Source organism: Sesamum indicum, linkage group LG7 (assembly GCF_000512975.1).
Source record: "Sesamum indicum cultivar Zhongzhi No. 13 linkage group LG7, S_indicum_v1.0, whole genome shotgun sequence".
NCBI classification, from domain to species: Eukaryota; Viridiplantae; Streptophyta; class Magnoliopsida; order Lamiales; family Pedaliaceae; genus Sesamum; species Sesamum indicum.
The window spans coordinates 6,650,357-6,661,514 of NC_026151.1; the positions used below are offsets into that span (position 1 = coordinate 6,650,357).

General features: G+C 30.9%; 1 protein-coding gene across 1 annotated transcript in view; it reads left to right on the top strand.

Annotated features, from left to right (window-relative positions):
- LOC105166445 (strigolactone esterase D14) overlaps positions 10,141-11,158 on the top strand; it is a gene marked incomplete in the record, with an annotated part of 6,365 nt that continues 5,347 nt past the window's right edge. The window contains 2 exon segments of the mRNA XM_011085797.2: positions 10,141-10,489; positions 11,043-11,158. Of these exon segments, the coding sequence (XP_011084099.1) occupies positions 10,281-10,489; positions 11,043-11,158 (325 nt within the window).

Genomic DNA, 11,158 nt, shown 5'->3' on the forward strand with positions numbered 1-11,158 from the left:
CAAGTGATGGAAAAAAGATTAACTTAGAAAAGAAATGGTCTCCATTCCCAGAAAATGTTGAAGAAGGAACGAAACCAAAGAGAAGGATTGACATCCTTAAAAAAATTAAAGTACTGAAGAATGAAAGATTGACATTCTCATAAAAACAAGTACTAAAGAAAAAAAGAAATCAAAGGAGTAAAAGCTTTACTTACCAAATCGACGCGGATGTAGCGAATCACTGAAATGGCCCTTACCAACCATGTAACAGAGATAGGCGAGGGACAAAGTAGTACTTTACGCTTACCTACCTATCGCAGATTGTATAAGTATAAATGTCCATCCATCATTAAGAAAAGGGAGGAGAAAAAATAACAGAAAAGGAAATCTGTCCTATATTCTAGTATAATTATGCTAAAGTGCATAACCGACTAATAAAAGTTTAATCAATCTCATTTTTGTATCATCAATTTGGCGCCGTCTGTGAAAACAGCCTGGATTGTTGAGATGCAAACTGGATTATTTTGTGGGCCAAGTGTTATTTTCCGATAGCCCAAACACACTTGTCTCTGCTTTTAAACTGTTGTTGGGTCATCAATTCTTTCTCAAAATCAGGGGTTGATGTTCTCTTTTAATATCAAAAGTAGCCCACATGGATTTATTGCACCACGGACCACACCAAATCCACATGGGTTTCTTTCCTTTCCCTGTCATTCTGGTTTGGAAATAGGGTAATCGGTACCTGTGTTTGTATAATTCAGTAAAAAAACTCTATTTCATTTATTTTTTATTGCACGAGGAATTTCGACTAAATCTTTTAGTTTTCTAGGAAACTTTTTATTTTGCTATTTAATAATATATTTATTTCATACTTTTAGTTATAAATATGTAAATTCTTATATATGTCATATAATGATAATTGATTTAATATTGCGCTAAATTAGTAATGTTATATGTACTTATCAATGAAAATAAAGAAGCAAATAATATTTTTTGTCCCGTAACTTATGGTCATTTCACTTTTGGTACCATTAGTTAAGAAGTTCTTATTTGATTCCATAATTTTATAAAAGTTGCAATTTTGATCCCATTGACATCTCCCAATGAAAAAAGTTTGTGGCCGTTAAGTGCATGAGACCAAAAGTGAGAATTTAGTAATTAGTGGGACCAAAAGTATAATTTTTTAAAATTTATGGGACCAAAAATGAGAACTTAGTAATCAGTGGGACCAAAAGTGTAAATGTCTTAATGGCCATGTGCCATTTTCCGTCAAAATATCTAATGAAAAGATGCCTTGAAACAAAAAGTTTTGTTTTTTAGAAGTTACAGAACCAAAAGTGAGAATCTCATAGTCACGTGGACCAAAAGTGGAGACTATAAATTACGAGACAGAAAGTGTTATTTTTCGTAAATAAAGGCATTTTTATAACACATAATTTAAATATAATCACAATATTCTTGTTTAGTTTCAAAAGCAACTTATTGAAATAATAACTTCGAATATATAATTTTATTATATGAAAATAAATTATTGTTGTTGTTACAAATGGTAGGAAAATAAGACAGATATGATTGAATCAAAAAGAGAAAGATAATATTTTCAAATTTTATTTTTATGACTATTATCTTGTTTATAGTATTACGAGAATGTATTTTTTTAAAGGTTCTTAATATTTATTTAGGAAAATTACGTCTAATTTTTTTTTTGACGTGATTGAATTAATTCTAAAAGAATAAATTAATTAAATTAATTTATGAAGAATATAAAATAATTTGATCATCATCAGGATCAGTCCATTTGATGGATGACTCAAATTTAATTAATTGGATTAATTAAATTTAAGCTTAACCTTTTAAATAAGTATTAGATTAATTTAAATAAAACTTTGATTAATTAATTAGTTGTTGTGTTTGTCTCAATTGGACTTGATTAGTTAATAAATTAAATTTATTAATCAAGTGTTGTTAGGATCATATCTTTTTAATTGGATTAAATAGACAATCTAATGAGTTGAAAATTAATTGAATTAATCAAATAGTCTTTGAATTTTAGTTGAATTTAATTTAATTTATTGGATAAATTAAACAAACCCGATTCGTCACCAACATAAAGACTGAGTCAAATGTGAAAAGTTGGTGACCGAAAGGACTGTTGGAGAGACCCACTCGACCACATTGGGAAATTGCAATTTCAAGAATTGGAGAAGTTGAATTGCACTAAGAGTATATTATGTAGCGCACAGCACGCCTGCGCACTGGGCAGGCTCGTGCCTGCATGGCGAGCCGGTCGTTGGCGATCGACCGACTGCTTTATGCCGTTTTTCTTTTAAAAAAAAATAAATTTTTATGATTTTTGGTTCATTGAAAAAATTTAATTTTAGCTAATTTTATTTTGATTGAATTGAATTTTTTTGAAATTAAATCCGCCTTAGATTAATTTACAAATGTATTCTGAACAAAAAAACAACATATTTTGTACATTTAATGTATGGTTAGATATTCATTTTTTCATTGTAGTTATTAATGTGTATTTTTTGCACATAATTGTGTTTTAATTAATGATATTGAATATCATGGTTTAATGCGTTTTGATGTATTATTTATGAGCATGTTTATATTATATTTAATGTAATTATGTTTTAATTGTTTATTTGATAAACAATGGATGATTTCAAAGCCCAATGGACCCGTGTGGATGGTTTTATTTTATTGTTAGGTGATGCTTGCGTTTCTCTTTATTTTTTGAATCTCTATTATTTTTAGCTTTGAACACTAAACAAATATAAAACAAGTTTGGAATAAAACAATTTTATATTTTTCACCTTTTGTACTCCCCCAACTTAAGATTGGAGTTTTGGTTTTTACTTGTAATGAATATAGTTAGGGTTGAGGCTTTTAATTTTTCTCTTTGAAATAAATGTAAACCATGAAGACGGAGGCCCATGAAGAGGTCTATAGAGATGAGGCCCATTGGATGGAGCCCGTGATGGAGAACGCAAAGATCAAAGAAAGACTACAAAGGTCTATTAGCTTGATAACGGGTCTGGAATTTTTTAGAGCCGTGAATCTACTACGGGTCTCTCTATTAGAACCATTTGTCTATTGCAAGCTTAGTGGAACGCATAGGTACATAATTGTGATCATTCAATAGGAGCGTCATACACCAAAAACAGGGCCCTTTCTGTAGACCCTATTCTTGGAATGCGGCTTAACCAAAATCATAACAATAATATGTTCACTAAATGATAACCTTACAATCAGAACACTTACAAGCCCTAATCATTCAACCCCCTTTTCAACCACCTCGATTTCTTTCCTAGGCCGGCTAAATCCTGAGTTGTTCAATTTAGCACCTATATTTGGAAGAAAGAGTTTAAATTACGTAAGCAAAAGTTTAGTGAGACCACGAGCGGGTGCACGTGGAAGAAAATAGTCAATAATTGAAAAATCGATTAAAATATTTCAAACATATCATAATGACTGGCAACAATATCAATCAAGCCTGTAAAGACCATGTCAAGTAATGACCGAATCACATGAGCACCACCTTCTGTCTCCCGAAAGACCTTTTACTATCTTATCATCAATGCGGGGAGGGGCCCCACCGCATAGAACTGACCATGTCTAGGTACATGGCGGCGCCAATCACACACAGGCAACCTCCAGTCTGCCTGTGAAAGGACATCTAAGTGAGAACTGAACGGTGAAGCCTTAATTGGTAGCGCAATGTTACCCCAATGTGCCCTGCGAACTGTCCAGTCCTGGGCCCATTAACCTCTTAGAAAGAACCACCTGAACAAATACAGAAAGCCATTCGAACAGTCTTATATAAAGGAAACTATTTCAAGACCACATGCATATCAAGTATTACAATGAACTGAACAATATCAAGATAAATTGGACCTTTTGGATACTCATATGGACTCTAGAGGTGGCTCTCAATGGACATTCATAACAAATACCAGAATACCAAATGATGATAATAATAATCCTATTGTAGCACTTAGCTCCATAAAGTTCCTAAGGCCCATTCAAATCCAGGTAGATAGTCAAATATCATATTCATTTTTGTTTATCAATGAACAATTTCAAGAAATATTTTACCCAAGTTCGTGACAAGAAAAGACCACTTTTGATACGTATATATATAACCTTGCACAATAACGTATAATATTCCTCCAACTTTGCAAATAACTTTATAATTTTAAATGGAACTCATCCACGTTACTACTGTTGGACTTATCCTGAAGTAATTGAACTGATGGTTCATCTGAAACCCTATCCTATTATTTTAATATATTTAAAACCATGAGCATGATAGCCAAAATAACAACCTAGGCTCTGATACTACCTTGTCGCACCTGCATCCTTTCTTTAAGCCATATTCTTAGGATGCGATAAACATTCAGGATAGGTATGGGAACCGTGATGATTATATTATTCAGATCCCTGCTACTAATGCTCTACCAAGCTTTTCGTCTAACTACTCTTTATGCTTCTATATGGCCTAGCTGGAGGTAGGGCTGGGATTTCCCATTCTTGATTATTGCTATTTAGATGTTGCTACATTGTATAATGTCCCCTTGAATCAATTGGTTCCTTATTTGTTTAATATGTTAACTTGGTTTTTCATTTTAGTGAGAAATATGGGGGAAACCCCTTCTACCTCTGAATTTCATTCCTTCTTCCTACTTGAGAGTAGGTCCTGGCCTTTTCTGCTTCAACTCCTGAGAAAAAGCTCAGTTTCTGCAAATTGAATCCTTAGTGAAGGAGCGAAAACGTAAACATTTCTTCATCTCATCCGCTATACAGTGGTTATTCCCTCTTATTTGGATCATCAACTCTCTTGAGCATTTTAAAGTATTCCGCCTATAATCTCCTTATTGCCTTTCAAAATTCGCTAAACTGCTTGAATGCTTTTACTCATGATCCTCGTAACTTGGCTGATCCTACCATCTCCATTGTTATGACTTGAGCCCTAAAATCATTTTTCTTAAATGTATAGTAAAATTATATTTAACCATCTTCAAGTTAATCTAATTACAAAAACACCACCTATCCTTTGCAAAATTAAAATTACAAAGACGACAAAACCTTACATAAACAACCCCATAAGTACATTACTCCAATACTCGAGAAAGTGTACATATAGTTAACAAAAAAGAAAGTAGAAAAAATTTGTATAATTAAATCTAACGTATCGGGTATTAATGTAGTTTATTCTTAAAAACATAGTATTAAACACATTAAACTCCACAGCTTCTTCGAATTAGAAAATGCGATTTTCAGCTTATATGATGATTATTATTTATTAAAATATGAATAATGTGTACATCGATCGAAAACGTGGTGGGGCCCAAGAGCAATAATAGAGAAAAGGTAGTTGTTGTAAGTTTGGCAACGGCAGCAATCAAAGAAAGAGGACAAAAGGCACCTTTTTGGTCTCTACATTGAAGAATACAAAGAATCACAAGTCTGAACATAATTTACAACACTTTCCCCCTCTGCCCCCTTTTCTCTATGTGGTTCTGTTTTCTTCTGGCCGACCCCCTCTTTATTATTATCCCCAACTCTCTCTCTCTCTCCTCTCTCTCTCTCTCTCTCTATATATATATATATATATATGTATATTTGATTATGTCTATGTAATTTGCATTTTAGTAATTATTAAGTGATGAAGAGAATCAGGTTATGTTTGGATTAAATAATTTGAATTTGAAAAATAAATTTAGAAGAATGATTTCGCATGGCTTCACGTTAAAAGAATTTAAAATTTATAAATATTGAAAACAATAATTCAAATTTAAAGATGGAACATTTGAAATTCTTTAGAATTTAAATTATTCATATAATTTCAAAAAATAATTTCAAATCCGTACATTCAGTCTCTGAGAACATTTTATCGGACGGATTCTTGAGAATAATGTGCTAGTTATAACTATGCATACTTGACGCGTGTGCAGGACAAAAAAAAAATAATATTTATATGTTTAATTATATTGATGTATTCATACGGAAAAATATATCATGTATTTTTTAAGTTTCAGTATTGCTTGTTAACTTTCATTGTATGTACCGATATTATGGTGTAGTTGCTTTATCTACAAATTGCGCACAATATTTTTGTTAAAAATATATACATACACCAAAAATGTACGTCCAATATCTGTGGATAATAATAATAATAAATAAAATAAATAAATAATAATGAAAAAATGATGTCATTTATTGAAGAAATTTTACAAAGAACGAAAGCAAAAATAAATTTCAAGAATGTAATTAATGTATAGAATATGATGTTTAAAACTACATATTTTTAAATTTAAGGAAGCTCGGGTTCTACGTTTTCATTTAATTCTTAAAAAGAAAAGGACATTTAAGACAAAACACTTCATTACCAAACTTGGTTATTTTGGGCTTCTCGCATTTAATTAACAGTACGTAACTACACATATATTATTTCCGTATGTATAAGGAAATATTTATTTAGAATAAAAGAAAAATATGGGGACGAAGGACGAAGATATAAAAGACTTTAAGGAACAGTCCAACGGTTCGGACAATGATGATTTTGTGTCCGATCATAAATATGTGGATGAATACGTCGGGCGAGTGTCTTAAAAAAAAAAAAAAAATGAAATGAAATGAGAACAGAACGATACTTAATGTGGGAAAGGCGCCCAACTAATGTGTGTGTGGTCCTGATATAGCATTGGTCAAGGCCAATAAATGATCCTAACTACCCTCAGTGCCACTGCTTCCTTTTGCTTCCACAAAGTCGTCACTTCAATTCCTTCATTAAATGTTGCCAGTTTCGTGGTATAATACTCTTTCTAATTAGTTGACAAATAAACACGACTTCTGCCCCCTTTTTTTTTAATATAATTATAGTTGTATTTTAATAAATTGAATAATATATTAATTTAATTTATATATATCAAAAAATGATTATACAAAAGTGCAGGATTTGAACATATAGTTTTGGACTTGTTCATGGGACCTTAATTTTAACTACTAAATCAGACATCATTGATAAGATGACACTGTTTTTAGGAGAAGGGGGTTTAATGCGATTTATCCTCATTTTTACTCCCCTGTGATATTATAAATAAATAAATTACCTCATTTATAAAAAAAAAACTAGCAATTTATCTTTTTGGATTTTTTAAAATAAAGTAATTTACGTTCCCGTCTAAGGAGATAAAAATTGTTGCATTAAAAAACATAGGAAGGTAATTTGTTATTTTTTTCATAAAGGATAATATGCTCGTGATTTGCAATAACGCGAGTTTTTCACTTTTTTTTTTTGTCTCAAATTCCTCATTTTTATATAAAATGATAATTCATTCCAACATACCATATGATTTAAGATCACTAAATCTTAGTAATTAATATTTTTTCAAAATAATATATATATATTTTATTATAATATCTTATGTTATTCCAAGTCAACTTTCATACTTAACTCCATCTCAATTATTTTCCACCTAATTATTTATTATGTCTTTAGAATTTTTTAATTATTTCATTAACTTTTAATATAAAATTAGCTTTGAGATTTAGCACTTACATAATCAATTATAAAATCATGATTCCAAACACCATAATCACTTTTTCAAAATTAATTATTCTAAATCAAAATTTAAATTTAATTCCAAAATGTCAATAAGGGGGTAAACCTCGATTCCAGTTAAATTAATTATAAATTGTTAATCCGAACGTTACAATTATTTTTTAAAAAAATATTATTTTTAATTAAATTTAAATTTAATTTATAAAATATTTAATAAACGGGTAGAGATCCATTCCAGACGCAAACAATTAACCATAGGGAACGTTTGTGTTAACACATCAAACAAGACAATGCATTTGGAATCTTTATTTCAATCAGAAAAGCAGAAAAATGGAGCATTCGTTGCGGACAAAGAGGATATTTTCTTTCTCTTCAGCTGACAATTACTTCGCCCATCAAACAAAGGCACTATGCTCTCTCTACACAATGGTTGAGGTCAAAATTGTGCCGAGTGTCCGATCTAATGATTCGAGTATAAGACTTTTTTATTTGAGATATCGTATTTGAATTTTGGGTCTGTGAATATAAAACAAAATGGTAAGCTTGAAAAAAGCGCAAGTCAAATGCAAAAATTTGCAACTGATTAAAGATTTACTTAGCTGTTCGAGTACACTCAAATGTGTTTGTATAGTTTAAATATTTATTTTTTTATTTAATTATATATAAATAAAGAAAAAATTAAAACAAGTAACTTGTTATAATTACTGATGTTTTTCCTAAATAGTTTTTATTAACTTTTATTTAAATGTGAATGAATAGAATATTTTTAATAGAAAAAAATTTAACAAGAAATGGTCATTTTGTATAAAAATAAATATGCTTGGGGATTTTTTGGTCGGTATATATGTTATCAACAGAAGGTGATTACTCCAACCCCTCATACTTAATAAATAATATATATACATGTATATGTATATATGTATTTTTTCATTAATAATATTATTGATGCAGGAAAATAGATTTTTACGACGGGTTAATGAAATAATTGTCCGAGATTTTAATTTTCAAAGGGAACGTGTCTGTCCCAGCAAGTCCCATCGGATATTATTCTCGAAGATTTTCGATAAAATACAAATTGGTTGGAAGTAACTTTCGACGGATCGTTACATTCGTCAAAAACTACATCCTACAAATTAATAATGAAATCAGAGTATCGAAACGAATTTTTGGACGGATTCCATATTAACACTTGAAATTATTTTAATTGTAATTGATCATCCAATGCATGGCAAAATGACATTATTAAGAAGCATATGAGAAGTCCGTATCCCTCTTCAAATTAAGATTTTGCCAACCTTGCAACTTATCTTATTCAACATGACAAGTATTGACTTAGAAAGCATCTTATTAAGCTTATTTAAATATCTTATAAACTCTTACAATATTTCATAATATGTGCTAAAACTTGTAACATATTACATTTCATTTTTACATAAATGTTTGAAATATTTAATGTAATAGTTGATTAAGATAATGAAGCTTATAAATTGTTACTGATTTCACTTTCGTAATTAATATCAATGGGTAAATAATAACAAAATCAAACAGATTGACGTGAGCAGCGAAATACCAACTTTATAGATCTTTTGTAGGGCCTGAATTATAAATTGATCTCATCTGATATGCTTTGCACATCGAACGATTCTCAAAATTATTCGTCCGTCAAGAGAATTAGTCAACTAGTATCTTCTTCAGCGTCCACACTCTCAATTCTCAAAATTATTTTGTGGGTTTTTCACTAGATAATAAATAATATTTCGAGATGTATGATCTCCTGTATTTTTATGTGACTCAAAGAACATCACCACTTATATTATGTGGGCTCTCTATTTATAATAAAGTCACATTTTATAACCCACTTCAAACTCTTTTTTGACTCAGTCATTTTATTAGCAAATCATAAGATAAATTTGGGCCATGTTCTTATTTATATATGTGCATAAACAATCAATAGTTAAGAAACATCTACCAAAATTGTACTAATAAGTTATAAAATTTTCTTACCTTTTCTTTTAAAAAAATATAAACTCATGATATCTATACTATTATACGGAGAACTTTATTGTCGTACTAACTTTTAAGTATTTTAAATTTACCTTTTAATTTAATCCATCCCTTCAACAAAATATAGTTATAATAGCATGTAATTTCAATATTTTTTCAATAAACCAAAAATTCCAACTTTTTTCACTCTCACCTCACATCACGTTTCTTTTTTCTTTTCTCGTAAACTTCTTTCTTCTCAGATTTCTTTCTTTTTTTTTTCTCATCCCGTCATACCATGTTTGTTTCTTTTTCACAAGTTTCTTGGTCTCTTCATCCCACACCACTATTTTGCTTTTAATATGATCGTTGGGACTGCGTGCAGCAGGGGATAATTCAAGAAATTAAAATAGAATATTGCAAACTTGAAAACATACTACAAAGCTCACCTAAATATTAAATTCCTGAATATACTTTCACAAAAAATAAAAAATAAAAATAAAAAATTCCTGAATATACTGTTGAAAATTTAGACCAAAAAAAAAAAAAAAGGTATAATTTAAACTTAGCCTTCATCATCAGTTGCTTTCTATATAAGGGGAACGAAGACCACAGGATAACGGCACAAAACTAGCCAGCAACTAGTAGTAAATTAGCTTCAACACTATTGCTATTTATCCTTTTCTCTTGTCCTCTTCTTCCGCAGCTGCAAAAGCACAAAAACACAAGAAAGAAAGCAAGCAAGATGGTGATGAGAAAGGATCTGGGAACAGCCATGAACGCCAGAATTCTTGGTTCAGGCCAGGAAACAATAGTTCTGGCGCATGGCTACGGCGGCGACCAGTCGGTCTGGGACGAGATATTGCCCGACTTGACCGCTCGTTACACTGTTGTTCTTTTCGACTGGTGTTTTTCTGGTGCCGTCAAAGATCCAACGCTCTACGATCCGGTCAGGTACCTAAGCTCTATTAGTTCCGCGGCGAGGTTCAGTTTGTGTTTTTTCCTTGAAAGTCTGCAGTTTACCATTATGACAGTACTAATAATACTGCCGCAATAACTTCTGTTTCTGTAGTGGAAATACGTTATAAGTTAAGCACTGTTTTTGTAGTGGAAATACGCAGTAATAAAAGTTGGGAGTATTTAAAAATAAAAGTTAAAAGAAAGAATGAGTTGGAGTATTTACAGTTTTACTAATAAGTTACAGGAGTCGGTAAGAAGCTGCTTATAGTTTTTGACTTAAATCAGCTTAATTTAAGCAGTTCAGAGGTAGGAAACCTTTAATAGAGAGGCTTTTGCGTATAACCATTCTGTAATGCAAGTATAAAAGTGAAAAAAATGTTGAAGTTGGGGTGTCTGAAAATATTACAATCTTACTAAGATGCGAGAGTCGGTAGAAAGCTGTTTATGACTTTTGATTTCAACCAACTTAATTTAAGTAGCAAAAGGAGCGGCTTATGGGAATAATCATTGAATAATTTAAGTTGTAAAAATGGTGTGGTTGGTGCAGGTATTCTTCATATGATGGTTTTGCAGAGGACTTGATCTGTATAGCTGAAGAGATGAAGTTGAAAACATGTGTGTTTGTTGGGCACTCCATGTCTGGTATGATTGGATGCATTGCTT